This window comes from Rhinoderma darwinii, chromosome 1, assembly GCF_050947455.1.
Source record: "Rhinoderma darwinii isolate aRhiDar2 chromosome 1, aRhiDar2.hap1, whole genome shotgun sequence".
NCBI lineage: Eukaryota > Metazoa > Chordata > Amphibia > Anura > Rhinodermatidae > Rhinoderma > Rhinoderma darwinii.
In genome coordinates, this window is record NC_134687.1 from 229,926,713 (window position 1) to 229,945,859 (window position 19,147).

The following is a 19,147-nucleotide window of genomic DNA, read 5'->3' on the forward strand; positions in this document are numbered from 1 at the left end:
TATATATATATATATATATATATATATATATATACATAAATATATATATACATATATATATGTATATATATATATATATATATATATATATATATATATATATATATATATATATATACATACACATAGCTATTTAGTAAAGTCCCAGAAGGGTATTTTCTGTGTTTTACACTGACATCTATTAGCCAGAGCTGGGGATTCCCAACTCACTCCGACACTTCAGCACTACAATAGCTGAACAGCTCCCTCCAGCCTATTGGCCACTGCAGGTGCAAACAAGAGCTTGGCACAATATGTGATACACTATTATTTTATATACAGCAAATGGCTGTGTGTTACAATTATCTATTGTTTATACCAATTTGTGTCAATCTGTTGCAATTCATCACAAATTCATAGTTGTATGAACCATTACACCACCACTAAGAGCAAAATTCAATGCATATTGCACATTTCACAGCTGTTTCACTCTGGCTGGTTAGCGTTATAGAATATTTTTATGAGCAAATTCAGCATCAGCAAAGAAATCCCAACGTAAGGTAGAGCCATAGTTCTACTCTATGATGACATCATAAAAATAAAACGACACCAATATAATGCCAAGGTACATTATAAACGAGCACCATAGGAGGTGATCTCCAGGCTACCAAGTGTTTACTATATGGCTAGTCAATACGACAGAACATTACTTAGATAGTATAAAACAGAATGGTAATTTGACAAGAGGCAAGGCCTTCAGCTTTCCCCATATACATTATTGTATACTTTCATATACTCTTACCATTATTAGGAATACACTTGTTGGTGTTTTTGGAAACATGAAACAAATATTTATCTCAGACAAGGCCATTTATGCCAATGCACCATTCTTACAAGACTTATTTATAACACCCATAAGGATCACCTGCAAAGTTGTCACCATTAGCCAAAAAGTTCTAAACCCAATGTCATTGTACACATAAACACCTTATATGCTGCCAAATATGACAATAATAAAAACTTGCATCCTACATAAACTTTTCTTTACTTTCTATGAGAAAATAATACTAATGAAAAGATCATTTCACCTCATCTATGAAGATGCGGAGGCAAATCATGAGCAACACAACTTAGTAACTTACCACAACCTTTGCATAGCACCCTGCCAACATCCTTTTTCATATTCCTGCCAGTCTCCAGTGGTGGGAAGGATGCTCTGAAGATTGAGCTACTGTTGGTGGGATCCATGAAGAAAATATACCTGCTGTCCTCCTTCAGCTTCACACAGCTGGAACCGAAATCCTCTTGCAGTGTAATAATCGAGTCTTTCTCCAAGCCTGCAGATTTCACTGCCCAGACCTGGTGCACCTTCACCAGGTAAGACTGTGGGACTCCAGGGGCCACTGTTCCATCGAATATGGTGAAGTCAGAAAAGCCACTAAGTGCTATTGTGGCAGTTGTGGTAAAGCTGCCTGCAGGCTGTGCTGTCCAGCTGTTGGCAGTTGCTACCTGTTCTTGGGATGCAGTACTCACCGCTGACACTGGCTGTTGCTTGTCTATGGTTCCATTCACCTGCCCTTTGACCACCTGTCCTCTTCTCCTCCCAGAAGTAACCAAGTCCCCTTCCTCTGGCACCTTTCTCTTGCGCCCCTCTGGTGCCTGCTGTTGCTGCACTTTGCCCTCAATCACCACCCGAGAGCGTTGAGCCAGTTCCTGTACAGAGCCCGCACTTGGGGAAGAATAACATAGGGCTCCACCTGCACTTGAAGGAAGCACCCCACCACCAGCGGCACCTGCTACAACAGCAGCCAGGAGCGCCCCGCCAGCCACCACTGCAGCAGGGAGAGGAGGAGCCGGCGAATGTGTAGATGCTGCAGCACCAGAGCCACCAGCACTACCAGGAGCACCGGTCACTGCAGCAGCACCACCTGCTCCAGCACCTCCAGCAGCAGAAGAAGAGGAAGAAGAGGAGGAGGAGGAGGCAGTCACTGCAGCCGAAGTCCACAGGAAAAACAAGAGGGCACCGTAGCAACAACCCCAACAACAGGAGCAGCCACCACCTGCAAGACCAGACCCTGGACCAGGCAACAAGCAAGGTGCGAGACCGGCAGCCAGCGAGGTAGTGGAGGAGGAAGAGGAGGATGTGTATTGCAATCTCATGGTAAGCTGTCTCCCGCCGTCTTCTCTAGCAGTGTGTTACCCCTGTACACCCCCCAGCCCAATGCTGGGGCTCCTGAGGTGATGGCAGTAGCCCTGATTGAATGAACGATGGCTTTTGGGAGGGGGTAGCAGAGGTTATTTCTTGGCGCAGCAACAAGAGGTTGATGGGGCGGAGGTTTTGCAGGACCCTGTAGACTTGAGGTGGTGATGATGAGAAGGAGAAGAGCAGAGGGGGTGGATGAATAAGGTTAGCACGTTCCCAAAAAGCTCAGGAGAAAAATACAGGCGGGAGAAAAAAATACGGGAGAAATCAGATGAAGGCTTTTCAGGGGAGATGATGCTGTAGCCAAGTCCTGGCGCTTCTGCATGGAGGAGGAGAGCAGGAGTCTGTTGCTGAATGGTTTATAGAGACCAAACCTCCTGTGTGAAGTGAAGTGATGCTGCGGCTGAGGCTGCTGCTACAGACTGAGAGGCAGACACATATACACACTAATACACATGCAGGAGACAGGGACGACGGCGACGACGAGGAGGAGTAGCCTTCAGCATCGCTTCCCTCAGCCATGTGTACTTCCAGGGCTGTTTACATCCAGCTTTTCACATGTACTTCCAGGGCTGTTTACATCCAGCTTTTCACATGTACTTCCAGCACTGTTTACATCCAGCTTTTCACATGTACTTCCAGGGCTGTTTACATCCAGCTTTTCACATGTACTTCCAGGGCTGTTTACATCCAGCTTTTCACATGTACTTCCAGGGCTGTTTACATCCAGCTTTTCACATGTACTTCCAGGGCTGTTTACATCCAGCTTTTCACATGTACTTCCAGGGCTGTTTACATCCAGCTTTTCACATTTCATGTACTCTCCACTGCTGGGGAAGAAATTAGAAGCTGACAGAATAGCATTAGGTTGGGATTACATGCAACAACGTGTCTGTGTGTGTTTGCATTACATGACTAGAACTTATTTCCAGCAGACATGAAATTTACCCCATGAGCTGAACTCCATATCATCAGCTTGTGGTGAAAATGTCCTGGTCAAGCCCTGTTCACATCACCTTTATGCCAGGATCACACACACACAGTTTTGATACAGTTTTTGTCTCAGGTTTTTGAGCCAAACACAGGAGTGGACAGCAAAGAATGGAGATGCATCAGTCTTTTCTATGCACATTTTCTTTCCTTTAGATCCACTTCTGGCTTTGGTTAAAACAAAACTGCACCAAAAAACTGCATCAAAACTCTGTGTGTGATTTTACCCTCAGGGTACACATTGGCACAGCTCCACCAAACGCATTCCCCAGACACATACAGTTGCATACGTCTGCCATTGACTCCTTTTGCTACTTACCATTATATTGAAAAACGGAATCGACTACACTTTTTAATACAGTTGAAAAAAAAGTATGTCAAAATGACACTTATATGCACTTCTGTCTGGCCAATAGGACTCTATGGCGGCTGTGTTAAATGTATACAGGCATTCCCTGACATATATGCAGAACGTATAGCCCACGCCGGTTGTGAAGAGGTGGATTCTATCCTGTGTGGACTTGCAATATGGGTGGGTAATATATTGATATTTTTGTTGGATGTGTCCCTTATCTGATACTGATCTAATACAATACTCGCTTATATCATACACTCTATCCCGCGCTTACGCACTTTACTATTTGTATATTGGACATATGGGGGATACTCTATTTTTTGTGATGATGTCATTTGACCCATGGATGCTGTCTCTTTCCTATTGTAGGACCCATTTTTAATGTGTTATGTTTCCAACTTTATGAATAAAGATATCCCTTTTTAAATAGTTTATTTCGCACTTCTATTTTTTTTGTTAATATTATGATAATGTGAAGTGTTGCCGATATTTCTAGGGTAGACACGCCAAAGGGATTGATTCCTTTTGACAAATGGTGGGTGTTGGTCGTTGTATGTCATTGGGTAAATAAACTGTTGTGAACCTTAGCCTGATCAATTCTTTTTTTTCTTCATAAAAAGGAATAGATCAGACCCACTCTGTGTCGACAATGCTGAGGGCATTAGGGAAATCCAAGCACGCCAATGGGTCCTTTCCTCTTGGTTCAAAATACTGTATGCCGAGATGAGTGGCGCGAGATGACCAACTTTGCAAAAAAAAACATTTTCAATAACGCAAGAGAAAATTTTATTTTCAAAGCTGGTCAACTTGCGCCACTGATCTCAGGATATCTCAAACCAAGTGGAAAGGTAAGGACAGACACATCTCTCATCAATCATATGTATCAGTGAGACAGGTCATTGTCCATAAACAGTTAAATACTTTTATGGGAATCATTTCTGCAAAAATATTGTCTATAAATGTGTCCTTGCACATCAATGGGTGTTTTTTTTTTTTGCTGATTTATATTTCTTTGTTATCATTGTGTCAATAACAGGATATGTACATTTTACGATCAATAAAGTGATGTGTTCACTATTTTACCCACAAACATTGTCATAATGCGAGGTCGTCATCTGTCAGATTGTAAAAATAAAATGTTTCGTGAAAATCCATCCTTATTTGTTTACAGACATTTCTGTACTGCATGACATTTATTACACAATTCACCAGTTCGGTGACGTTTCATAGCACAGGTATAGAAAATGATCATTTACACAGAATGACAACACTGCATTCGTTTTCACTGCTCCCAATTCCCTTAATGTCATTTACAACACTGATGGTGCCAACGCTGCTTTCTAGAACATGTTCTATGCAAACTACAGTAGATGAAATGCATGAATTTAACCCTATTGAAATGGGCAGCATGCTCTGTCACGTTGATATGAGAAAACAGTTGGGATTATCGGAACACCAGTGTGAAATGCCCACCTGGTTTTATAGTGCTTTTTTGGACATGTTCCAAATTAGTATGTCAAGTAGAGCAAGATCTTATCATACCTGAGGGATGTGGAATTGGTGAAGCTTCAGACAGTGCTGTAATGAGTGAATGTATTCTAAAAATGATGCTCTCCTATTACTGAAATGAAAAAAAATGAACGTTTATTTCTCCGATAGTGCTATGTACATTTATAGAGCTTGTTATAGTTATAGGCAGATGTACAGTCAACCCCTCAAAAACAAACACAAACAAATAATACATATAAGTATTCAAACGATTCTCAAAATGTTAGGAGGAATCGCTTTTCCATTTATAAGTCCTACAAGAGTAATCTAGTGTATTCTTTCAAGAACATATGGGTCAAAACGATTAACATACCTATATTTTATTTAAAAACAAAGAAAAAAAATTTGCATCTTTGGGGGGGGGGGGGGGGGACTGCAGTATACCTGGGGTATAAATATGAGTTTACACACGTGGAAAATCTATTTGCCACCCATCAACATCTATCCATCAACATGGGTAAAACCAATATAGAAAATTAGCAGTCAGTCGAAAATACCATTAAGCGCAATCATGGCAATAATAGAAAACCTTGAGGAATTGAAAATTTGCCAGGTAGAGGATACATAAGCATACTAACCTCACATACAGTGAGGTGGATAGTAAGTGAGGCAACGACCAACCCAAAATTCACAAGTTCAGAACTGCATAGTTTTCAAATGACAAGATCCACTTTAAGATGCCACCTCTATGCCCTGATGCTTTTTGGAAGAATTCCCCCCAGGGATAAAAGTATACTGTTCTATATACAGAAAGTAATGTAACAGCCGGCATTATTCTATACAGCAAATAGAAAATATTCAGATGTTTACCTGTCAAGCGTATGTGAAAAGACAATTTTGGTCTATAAAGATGTATGAGTAAGTCACAATAAATGATTGGAGACTTTTTTCCTATCCTTCATAACCAATAGATGGGGTGTGAAAGGGGCTGTTGTGCCCACAGTCGCTGACCGCCAGCAAGTCCCACTTGCCAGCAGCCAGGACGGCAGGACTGTGTCTTCATGACGACACTCGTGACTGCTGCTCTCTCCTGTGTCCCGTAGGGTGCGCGCGCTCACTCCCGGTCGCCAGCGTGCGCACCTGTATAAAGTTTCCCAGCCAACCCGTTACACCCTGGACTTTAAAAGGGGCTCTGCCCTTCCTCTCTTTGCCTGAGCGTTGATTGTATTCCTGTGTTCGTCTATGCAAATGGTCCCTTAGTTGTATCCTGCTCCCAGTGTTCCCGTGTTGCTGTGTTTCTTCCTGAGCCTAAGCCTATTGGAGTCGTGTGTGCCTCAACTTCCACGTTTGGTTTCATCTGCCACGTCAAGCATCATCTGTGCCTGCTCCACTACGTGTCTGCTACTCTGAGTATCTGCCTGATCTTCTACCCAGGTACCCATATCTGAGGGACTGTTATTGACTGTTGTTTGGCCAGCTGCTTCTCCGCTACGGTGGAGCGGCCTAGTGCATTCACATATCCCATAGCCATGACAGGGGCTTTACTATACACCTGCAAGACTAGGCAAAACTAAAATTTGAGAATGTTTACTATATTATCTGTAGAAGTTATTGGAGGGATCTATCAAGGTTAGTTTGCTTGCCTAAGTGAATTGCAAAAAATGGCATTTGGCACGCGTGTCAGATTTATGAAGACTTCCAACACAACCAACAATTAGTCTCAAAAAAGGCCATGGCCTGCAGGAAAATTGACTGACATTTACTTACAATTTCCTACACAGAAAAGTGATGGTGAACAGCGCCAGCTACAAAATAATATTTTTTAGTACCGTGCGCTCTATTCCCAAACAGAAATGCACCATGTTGGGGAATAGAGCCCATGGTAGTCCAGGTCTTCGGACTAGCATAATGCTCAGCGGTACGCCATTCTTTATAACATGGATAATTTTATTTACAAGTCATCCAAAGTTAAGACTCCATTGTGAAATCTATGCATGCTTCACTAAAGTGACCCTAAAAGGTAAAAGCACAAGGCCACCTTGACTGAGATGTGCTAAATAGCATTAATAATTCCGACATTCAGAGCAAAGCATCTAAATACAAACAAAATAAACATATTGTACCTAACCATGAAAATTACATTAATGGTTAGTTTCTGAGACACTACTCCAAAAGCAACAATTGTTGAAGAGTTAAAAGTGAAATCGGACAAAGATCTAATGAGACCTTTGTCGGATTTCACTTTTAACTCGAACAATTTTTGCAAAAGTGATACAGGAAGGGCACCCATATTGGTTGTTGCTTTTAGAGTAGTGTCTTTACTCTAAATTAACAACCAATGTCATTTTCATGGTTAGGTTCAATATGTTTATTTTATTTGTAGTCAGATGCTTTGCTCTGACTGTCAGAATTATTGGTGTAACAGAATGTCTGTCATACAAACATTGAATCAGGGTGGTGGAAATGTGATGGGGTGAGAATTGGAGTAGCAGGAGCTGAAAAATATAAGGAACCATGAATTCTACACTATAACAGAATGCCCCCTGATCTGGTTGTAAGCTGTAGGTTACACAGGATTTCTGCCCACAGTGCAACAACAGCAATATATCAGTAAATCAAAATTTACAGCAGTAGCTCTGACAGCCGTAGCAGCATACATCAGCAGTTTTATTGGGACAGCCATTATTGCAAAAACAGCTATAGAAAGTTCAACTATATTGTCTGTCCACCTTAAATGGACACTAACTTTTCAAACAACTTATGCTGATCTAATAGTATACCTGATATAGAACAACTTTGTAATTTAATCACTATTATAATGTAATTGTTTTATTCATGCAAATTCTGTGTGAAGTTACTGCCACTAGGTGTCACCTTTCCTGTAATCTGCTGTCCATCCCCTGTTGTCAAGCAAAATTCGTCCCTGTTTACAGACCAGTGGAGATGGACAACAGGAAGTGGGGGTTTGTGTCTTCACTGCCTGCCAATACAAGTCTTTGGAGAGGGGAGGGGGAGCAGGATGAGGGAAAAGGGAGAGAGAGAGACACACAGGCACGCTACCCATAGAAGTCTATGGAAGGGGGAGCAAGGTGGAGGGAGCAGAGACAGACAGAGACGCTGCTACAGCTTCTGGTAAGAGTTATATCTCACCCCAGTTCTGGATTCTCAGCTACACTGCTCATTACTTCTGTATAATGTCCTCCATCCTGCTGCTTCTATATGTGACAGAGAGAGATAGGAGAGCAGGATTCTCCCTTTCTGCATGTGCTGTGTATGGCAGACATTATAGCTGTTAGGCTCCACCGACTAGCTCAGAAAAAAAACAGAACTAGAGATAGAACCTGCAGAAGGGAAAACTGCTAGTCATATTGACCAGAAATAGTGTTATTTTTCATGTACACCTATATGACAGCTTATTGCGAAAAGTCACCTGAAAAGTTAGGACTGCTTTAAGGCCTCTTTCACACATTTTTAATGACGTTTTACCAGCATTTTTGTGCCATTTTTGATTATGTGTCATTTAATACAGGCATTTTCCTGGTGTTTTTGAACTTCTATAGAGAAGCCTATGAATAAAAAAAAAGTCATATCTTGAGCATGCAGAGTTTTGATAAAAACGCCACAGTCCCCCAATACGCTACAAAAACACCAAAAACCTAAGCATTGTGTACTGCATGTAGACTTTACAATATTTTACAAAACTTTTGTTGTATTGTTGCAGTTGGCATAACAGCCAGTCAAAAGCTTTGCCAATATAAGAGACAAAGTCTCGCATTGGCATAAATAAAATAACTAAAAGCAGTGGCTTATTTAAAAAAAAATAATATATTGGCACAATAAGGGACATACTTCCTTAACACAGTGTGAACTGAATATACCAACATTATAGTAATTGATACCAAAAGCCTAGAAAGAATATATCAGTAATTAATGCAATATGTAATGACCTTACAATTCATCAAATTTTACATTGGTAAAAGAATGGATTGAGCAGCTAAAAAAATACATTTTCATCAGATGATGTAAAGCCATCGTTCTCCATGCCCTTTATTAAGACTGTAAGGACTCATGCACTCATCTCCATATGTCCTGATTTCATGTGGAGGCACAAAAAGTTTATTCTTCTGTTGGATTATTATGAAATCCGACAAGAAAAACTGTGGCATACTCCATTAGATGTCCTATTACAGAGCCATTGCTTCTACGATAGAATACCTCCGTAATATGGTGCCGTGTAGAGGCACCATACAGCAGCACTCTGAGTGCCTACAGCTTCATAGTTTGAGCCTTAGAGACCACCAACCATACAGGATCAGTGCACATGGCTTTGTCATGTGCATGAGCCCTAAAACCTGAAAGTGTAATTTATTGGACACATTTGTGTTTGTTACACATGTGACTATAAATAGTATATGGTCTATACAATATTATCGTTAGTCCACTAGAGGTGGGACTTGCACCTAACATGAATATATAGCATATGCTGTGAGCATGCCATAAATGTAAAAGATGAAAATACTCCTTTTAGAAACAACAATACTACACATAGTTATTAAAGCCATATACCGCCCCACATAAATTAACAGGCTAATAGCATGGTCTCTGTGTCAGTAGCCCATTAATTCACATGCTGTCTTTGATGGCACTGGGCACTCCTGCATGCAGTGCCATAGGCAGCATCACATTGCCAGTATGAAATAATCAGTTCCCTGCCACAAACAAGCCTTGAACACAGCGTTCATACTGATCGCTGTGTTCCCGAATGCAGAAGCGCTTCTTCTGCATTTGGGTGGTTGCTAGGAAGCCCCATTACATCATTAATGATGTGCATCTTCTAGGCATGTCCCTGAATACAGCATACCATAGTCAAAAATAATGAATGAATTAATAAGTAAATGTAGTGAAATGTCTTTCCAAAGCCACACACACCAATTTAAGACATTCTGCGTTTGTCAAATGCATTTTGCATGGGTGACAGCTGTTCAGTCAGACAGAATAATTTATGACCCCAACATAAAATAAATACCCTCCCAGCTAATAATTTTAGTGGAGGGAGACACATTTATATCTAAAATAGTGTTTTCGTTCTCTGCGCTATAGCAACGTCATACGTTACACAATATACACATATTTGACATCACATTGCATGAGGAAATTAGAGGATTCATTTTTGGGGTAAATGTTATTCATTGAACAAACTACTTTAAAACAGAGCATGGAAAAATTAGGAAAAACTGTTTTTTTTATTTATGTTTTTGACCATTTTTCCCTAAATAAGACCTACAAAATTAATTGATATCCACTCCAATGTTAAATAGTAAGAAAGCCCTATGTGGCCTGCAAAAAAAGAAACCAAAAATTTTGGGGTAGACTAAGAAATAAAAAAAAATTCTACTATACATTGGAAATGTGTAGTCAACTTACCTCTGCCCCGCTCTTGAATGATCCGGTCTCCATTCCTGCGTTCCAGTCCCCTGTTTTCCACTCTCCAAGATGGCTGCCACAGACTCAGACTTCAATATGGAGTGCTTCTTTCGGAAGTCTGATACACGCCCACACCCCCTCCACTGCTCTCCAATAGACAAGCACTGATGACGTCAGAGGGGAAACAGGCTGACGTCATCAACGCTCGTTCGTTAAAATTAATCATAATCAATCGCATAGTATTAGAAAAATTATAATACTGACACAAGCTCAGACAATAGTCAGAGCCAATACAAATACATAAAGTATTTTCAAATATTTTCTGTATACTGTTGTAACATCCGTGGTCGCTGACCACAAACTCCTTCCATCCAGTCGACGCCCTTCTCTCAAGAGATGTTTGCACATACGGCCGTCCTGCTCCACAGTGACCACCAGGGTGCGCTCACGAGCTCAGTCCAGACTTGAGAAGCCAGAGCGCAAGCATGTTTGTGATTGAGCTAATTGGTCCAGAGTACCCTGGGCTATAAGAAGGTCCCAGCCCCATCCTCCCACGCCTGAGCTTTGTTGTTATATTCCTAGTCTGTCTTGCAAATGGTCCCCTAGTATTTCCTGCTCCCATTGCTTCCTGTTCCTGTATCCTGCTTAGCTGTAGCCGTTCTGTGCTGTATACCACGCCTGTCCTGCTTCTCCACGCCTGATGTCTACCTGCTGCCAAGTTTCTGCCAAGCCTGCCTTGCTACTGTCCGAGCTGCCACAGGTATATAAACTATAGACTCTGACCTGCGCCCTGTTGGCCTGCTGCCATACCGCCAAGGCGGTACAGCCCAGTGGGTCCACGAACCCTACGTGACAACTGTATTTGATACCTGTATAATCAGACGCAACTATTAACCCCTTGCCGCTTTTGGCCGTGACTGTACGACCAAATTGTGAGTGAGTTCCCGCATTTGGGCGTACAGTTACGCCCGGCAGATAAAGCGAGCACAGGAGCTGTGCGCGCTTTATCTTCAGCGGCTGTCAGCTGATATACACAGCTAACATGCCGCTGCGATGGCTGTTACCGCCGATCGCAGCCATTTAACCCCTTCAATGCGGCTGTCAATGACGTCCGCCGCATTGAAGTGGTTGACAGAGGGAGGGAGCTCCCTCTGTAAACCCCGGGCCCCCCCGCGATGGATCGCGGGTGGCGATTGTTGCTATGGCAACCAGGAAGCCGTTACTAGGCTTCCTGGTTGCCCAGGTACGGTAGCCTATTAGGTCCTGCCCAAGGCAGGACCTAATACGCTAACTGTCAAATGAAGAATGACAGTTACGATGCACTGCACTACATAAGTAGTGCAGTGTATTGTACCGGGGATCAGAAGACCAGATCTTCAAGTCCCCAGGTCAGTGTAAAAGAAAAAGTGAAAAAAGTAAAAAAAAAAGTGAAAGAAAAATAAATAAATAAAAGTTAATAAATAATAAATAAATAATAAAAACATCACTTGCCCTGTTTCCCTGATCAACTCCTTTATTATTAGAAAAAATATGAAAATATGAAAAAAAAACTATACATAATAGGTATCGCCGCGTTCGAAACGGCCTGATCTATAAAAATATCACATTATTTTTACCGCACGGTGAACACCGTAAAAATTTTTAATAAAAAACAATGACAGCATTTTTTTTTCTTCATCTTGTGTCAAAAATAATGTAAGAAAAAGTGATCAAAAAGTTGCAAGTAACGCAAAATTGTACCAATAGAAACTACAGTTCGTCACGCATAAAACAAGCCGTCCCGCAGCGATATCAACGAAAAAATAAAAAGTTATGGCTGTCAGAAAATGGCGACACTAAAACATGATTTTTTTAGAAAAGAGTATTTTTATTGTGGGAACGTAGTGAAACGTAAAAAAACGATATAAATTTGGTGTCGCTGTAATCGTATCGCCCCGCAGAATAAAGTTAACATGTTGTTTATACTGCACGGTGAACACTGTAAAAAAAAAAAAAAAAGAAACGTTCTGGAATGGCTGTTTTTTGGTTTCCTCATCTCCCAAAATATGGAATAAATAGTGATAAAAAAATCGCATGTGTACCCCAAAATGGAACAAATAAAAATTACAGCTCGTTCCACAAAAAACAAGCCCTCTCACAGCTCCGTCAACGGAAAAATAACACGTTATGACGGCCCAGACTCATTTTTAGGACCAGTAGAATTTCACTAAATACCCCACATCATAATTTGCTGGACCCCACAGGTGGACCCTGTAGATGCAGCGGAGATGAGGAAACTTTAGGGCCTTGTGCGGCTTATAGGGCTAGTGAAGAAGTCAAATATAAGGCAACACTGGAGAGCAGATATTTTGTACAATACCCAATAAAACCAGCCTGTGAATAAAGGATTGGTTCAAAGCGTACCACACCAATCCATGGATTATTCATTCTCCCCATTATTACATCATCCTATTATGACCTGTTGTACTCCGCCCAGCTTACATATACCCTGATGTACGCCGCACAGCTTACATATGCCCTGATGTACTCCGCCCAGCTTACATATACCCTGATGTACTCCGCACAGCTTACATATACCCTGATGTACTCCGCACAGCTTACATATACCCTGATGTACTCCTCACAGCTTACATATACCCTGATGTACTCCTCACAGCTTACATATAGCCTGATGTACCCGCACATATTACATATAGCCTGATGTACTCCACAGTTTACATATATCCTGATTTACTCCTCACAGCTTACATATGCCCTGATGTACTCCGCCCAGCTTACATATACCCTGATGTACTCCGCCCAGCTTCCATATACCCTGATGTACCCCGGCCATCTTCCATATACCCTGATGTACTCCGCCCAGCTCACATATGCCCCCACATTATAAGCTGAAATACTACTAATACATCAAGCAAAATCTGCGCTTCAAAAGCCAAATGGTGGTCCAACTGAGCCTGGCATTGTACCCAAACGGCAATTTATGACCACATATGGGGTATTTTGGAGAACCCGCTTAACAATTTATGGGATGTGTGTCTACGGTGGTACAAGCTGGGCACAACACATTGGGCACTGAAATGGCATATCTGTGGAAAACAGCAATTTTCAATCTGCAACATCTATTGTTTACTCATTTTTGCAAATAACTTATGCAGTCAAAATGCTCACTACACCCCTAGATCAATTCTTTGAGGGATCTAGTTTCCAAAATGGGGTCATTTTTCGGGGGGGGGGGGTACTACTGTACTGGTACTATAGCTCAATGCAACATGGTGTCAAAAAACGAATCTTGTAAAATCTCCACTCCAAATACTAAATGGCGCTCCTTCCCTTTAGAGCCTTGCTGTGTGTCCAAATAGCAGTTTATGACCACGTTTGGGGTATTTCCCTACTCTGAAGAAGTTGCTTTACAAATGTTATGGTGCTTTTTCTCCTTTATTTGTTGAGAAAATGAAAATGTTTAACTAATGCTGCGTCTTATTGGAAAATAATGTAATTTTTCATTTTCACTGCCCATTTCTAATAAAATATATGAGACACCTGTGGGGTCAAAATGCTCACTACACCCCTAAATTAATTACTCAATGGGTGTAGTTTGCCAAATGGAGTCACTTTTGGGTAGTTTCCACTGTACTGGTACCTAAGGGGCTTTGCAAAAGCGACATGGCGCAGAAAAACCAATCCAGCAAAATCTGCTCTCCAAAAGCCAAATGGCGCTCCTTCCCTTCTGAGCCCTGATGTGTATTCATACAGTACTTTATTACCACATATGGGGTATTTCCGTACTCTGGAGAAGTTGCTTTACAAATGTTATGGTGATTTTTCTCCTTTATTTGATGAGAAAATGAAAATTTTTTACCTAAAGCTACGTCTTAGTGGAAAAAAATTTAAATTTTTCATGTTTACTGCCCAATTCTAATGAAATCTATGAAACACCTGAGGGGTCAAAATGCTCACTACACCTCTAGTTGAATTCCTCTAGTGGTGTAGTTTCCCAAATGGAGTCACTTTTGGGGGGTTTCCACTGTACTGGTGTGGTACCTTAGGAGCTTTACAAATGCGACATGGTGCCGAGAAATCAAACCAGCAAAATCTGTACTTCAAAAGCTAAATGGCGTGCCTTCCCTTCTGAGTTCTGCCGCTTCCCCAAACAGCCGTTTATGACCACATGTTGGGTATTTCCGTACTCTGGAGAAGTTGCTTTACAAATGTTGGGGTGCTTTTCATCATTTATTTGTTGAAAAAAATAAAAATTTTGAGGTAAAGCTACATCTTATTGGAAAATAATGTAATTTTTCATTTTCACTGCCCAATTCTAATAAAATCTATGAAACACCTGTGGGTTCAAAATGTTCACTACACCCCTAGATGAATTCCTCAAGCAGTGTAGTTTCCAAAATGGGGTCTTTTTTGGGGTGTTTCCTTTATTTTTGCACCACAAGACCTCTTCTAACCTGACATGGTGCCTGAAATATAATTTAAAGGAACAGTGTCACCCCAAATTTTTTTTTTACAACAGTTTGATGTTAGTGTTTTATTAAAAACGTTTATATTTATTTGTGTGTTACTTTTTTTTATTTTTTTACTTTTTCTTCCCTATGGGGGCTGCCATTTTTTTTTCCATTTCTGTATGTGTCGATTAACGACACATACAGACATGGAATACGGCAGCTACAGTCCCATAGTGAATGTGAACGGTGTACGCCGACTGTGTGGGAACGGCGCATGCGCCGCTCCCACACAGTCCAAGTTGAACTGTGCGCCGTCCGGCGCCATTTTCCTGTGGACCGGAAGTCGCGGCCGGACAGTAAGATTACTACTTCCGGTTGCGGCTTCCGGACTTGTTCACTTGGAGCAGCGGCAGCAGACGGAGCGGACGGACCGGAGGGAGCGGCGGCGGCAGGAGCAGGTAAGTTATTTCTATGTATTTTCGTGTTTCAGTGTGTGTTTACTACTGTATGTAAACCTACTACACTGTGTATTAGCTCAAAAAATGGCGACATACAGTGTAGGAGGTTTGACCGTTCAATCCCCTCGTTTCTCCCAGCACTAGCCAGGATAAAGGAGGGGGGGATTCTGAGAGCTCACTAGAGCGAGGGATTTTTTTCCAATTTTTCAGCATAAAGCAATGTGGTTGCTTTACCACATGCAATGCTGCAATTTTGGAAATTGCTCCATCTAGTGACCAGCACTGGGAAATATTATAAATTAGAATCTAATTTATAATATTTCCTGACTCGTGAAAAAAAAATAAAAAATTAGAACAATGTTTAATCACCTACACACTAATTGTTTAACTAAAAAAAAAAAAAAAAAAATTTTTTGCTAGCAACACATTCCCTTTAAGAAAAGGAAGGCCCAAAAATCCTCTAGGAGCTCCTTTGCTTCTGGGGCTTTTGTTTCAGTCCAGTAGCGCACTAGGGCCACATGTGGGATATTTCTAAAAACTTCAGAATCAGGGCAATAAATATTCAGTTGTGTTTCTCTGGTAAAAACCTTCAGTATTACAGGAAAAATTGATTAAAATGGAATTTCGGGAAAAAAAAAATGAAATTTGCAAATTTCCCTTCCACTTTGCTTTAATTCCTGTGAAACGCATAAGGGGTTAAGAAACTTTTTAAATGCTGTTTTGAATACTTTAAGGGGTGCAGTTTTTAAAATGGGGTGATTTGTTGGGGTTCCTAATATATAAGGCCCTCAGAGCCACTTCAGAACTGAACTGGTCCTTAAAAAAATAGGCTTTTGAAATTTTCTTGAAAATTTTAGAAATTGCTGCTAAAATTATAAGGCTTGTAACATCCTAGAAAAATAAAAGGATGTTCAAAAAATGATGCCGATCTAAAGTAGACATATGGGAAATGTTAGCTAGTAACTATTTTGTGTGGTATAACTATCTGTCTTACAAGTAGATAGATTTGAATTTAGAAAATGCTGATTTTTTTGCAAATTTTCTCTAAATTTTGGTGTTTTTCACACAAAAATATTGAATATATCGACCAAATTTTTTCACTAACTTAAAGTACAATATGTCACGAGAAAACAGTCTCAGAATCGCTTGGGTAGGTAAAAGCATTCCCAAGTTTTTACCACATATAGTAACACACGTCAGATTTAAAAAATGAGGCTGTGTCATTTGGTCCAAAAGTGGCTGCGTCCTGAAGGGGTTAAGCATATATGGATAAAAAAATTGTAAATTTTTTTCAACACACATTTCTAGATTGTATTGCCAAGTTGTTTGACCATAAACTCATTGCAAAGATGTCTGTGTATAAACACACATTCATACATAGTATTTTTCTTCTCTTTACACTTGCCTATATACGGTCTACTGAAGATTGCGAGTTTGAAACAGTCTAGAAAAATACGAACTGCCTTCAATATTGCCATGATGTAAATCAAAGAAAAAATTGACAGAAAATGTGATTTGCTAATGTTGTGATGTTCCTGGGTTTTTAGAACTTAGGAGACCATGTGTGCAGTAACATACTCATCAATCATGACCAGGTACCAGGAGCAGCAACAGTCTCTACAGACTGCTAGAAATGACTACATATAGAAAATTCTAAAGCTCAGGATTCTTCAGACTGAGTAACTGTAATGGTAGCCTTGTAAACTAGTGCCAAACACAAGTGACACTGCCATAAGGTAAAGAATGTTGCTGCTTCAATTTCCAATTTATAGTTCCATGTATAATCATTGGATACATCCTTTCAAACAACAGTTGTTAGGCTAGGGCTACATGACGACTTTAACTGCGACACAGGTCGCACGGCCAAATCTCACTCTGTCGCACTGCCTTCACTGCCTTCATCGCAGGTAATGAGAGAGAATGTGATCACTTTGCGATCCCCAAGTTGCCGTGACCGTGACACTATAGCGATCACATTATTTTCATTACGTGCCATGCAGGTAGCGTGGCACAGCAATCTTTGCTCATGTGACCTGTGTCGCAGGCAAAGTCGCCGTCAGGGGCGTAACTAGGAAACACTGGTCCCCATAGCAAACTTTTGACTGGGCCGTCCTCCCCTGGGTGCCACACACACAGCCCGCCCTTGTAGATAGTGCTCCCCTGTAAATATTGCCATACAGCCATCCCCTGTAGACAGTGCTATACAGCCCCCCTGTAGACAGTGCTATACAGCACCCCCTATAGACAGGGCTATACAGGCTCCCCATACAGTGCTATACAGCCCCCCTGTAGACAGTGCTATACAGCTCCCCCTGTAGACAGGGCTATACAGCCACCCCATACAGTGCTATAAAGCCCCCCTGTAGACAGTGCTATACAGCACCCACTGTTGACAGGGCTATACAGCCTCCCCATACAGTGCTATACAGCCCACCCTGTAGACAGTGCTATACTTTCAAGTATCACAAACAGGGACAATCGATGTGGCGTGCAGTGCGGCAACATTTTTTTCTTGTAAGCCACGCCTCTAACCCCACCCCCGTTCAGCCCACACAGTATCATGCTCCTACAGTGCCCCCCACACAGTATAATGCCCCCATAGCTGCCACCATACAGTATAATGCCCCCATACAGTATAGTGCCAATACAGATGCCCCATACATTATAATGCCCACACAGATGCCCCATACAGTATATTGCCCACACAGATGCCCTCATACAGTATAATGCCCACACAGATGCCCCATACAGTATAATGCTCACACAGCTGCCCCGATGCAGTATAATGTCCCCACAATATAATGCCCCCATAGCTGTCCCCACAGTATAATGCCTCCCATACAGTATAGCGCCCCCCATAGCTGTCCCCATAATATAATGCCCCCACAGTATAATACCACCCATACAGTATAATGCCCCCACAGTATAATGTCGCCCATACAGTATAATGCCCCTCATATAGTAAAATGCTCCTATAGCTGCCACCATATCAGCCCCCCTTCCCTACCCAGTATAATGCCCCATAGTGCCTAATAGAAAAATAATAACATAATTACTTACCTATCCCCGTTCCCACGATGGGCGGAGGATCCTCCTCCTCCGGTCTGTGCTGTGAGTGACTCGGAGCAGACAGGAGGGATGATGTCACTACATCGCGCCTGTCTGCGCCGAGCCGCTCACGGCAGAGTGAATTCTGGAGGAAGGAGCCGTCAGCTCCTTTCTCCAGCATTCAGGAAGCGGGACCAGCGTGGGCCCCCCCAGGCTTAGGGGCTAGGTCGCAATTGCCATTCGTTGCAACCCCTAGAGCTACGCCACTGTGTACAGTAGCCTATGGCAGAGCAGAGAGATACCGTAGTGTTCAATAGCATCTGCGTCCGAAGGACGACCTGGAAGCCGCAGTTAATTTCGTCTGAAAACCGCACCACATTGTGCGGTTTTCAGACAAAATGTACTGCGAGTTCCAGGTCGGGTACGCTGCGTGGTTTTTACGCAGCGAATCAGTTTTTCTAACCGAATATCCGCTGCGGAAGAAAGCCGTTCATACTTACACCCCCTCCTTTGAAGTCCGCTATGGCCTCCCTGGATGACGTTGCAGGCCATGTGACGCTGAAGCCTGTGATTGGTTGCAGCAGGCACATGGGATGCCACGTCATCCCAGGAGGCCGGACTGCAGGAAGAAGGAGGGCATTCTGGGCAAATATGTTTTTTTTTTAAAAAGATAAATAAATAAGCATAATTGGTATCGCCGGGTCCGTAAAAGTCTGAACTATTACAATATATCATTATTTAACCTGCACGG

General features: G+C 41.8%; 1 protein-coding gene across 3 annotated transcripts in view; it reads right to left on the bottom strand.

Annotated features, from left to right (window-relative positions):
• The window catches only part of NRG1 (neuregulin 1), a 725,774-nt gene extending 723,162 nt beyond the window's left edge, over positions 1–2,612 (bottom strand). For all 3 annotated transcript variants that reach the window (XM_075862109.1, XM_075862100.1, XM_075862090.1), the window contains exon 1: positions 1,122–2,612. In XM_075862109.1, coding sequence (XP_075718224.1) covers positions 1,122–2,139 — 1,018 coding nt within the window. In that variant the 5' untranslated portion in view covers positions 2,140–2,612. The remainder of the gene's footprint in view (positions 1–1,121) is intronic.
• Positions 2,613–19,147: the final 16,535 nt, after the last annotated feature.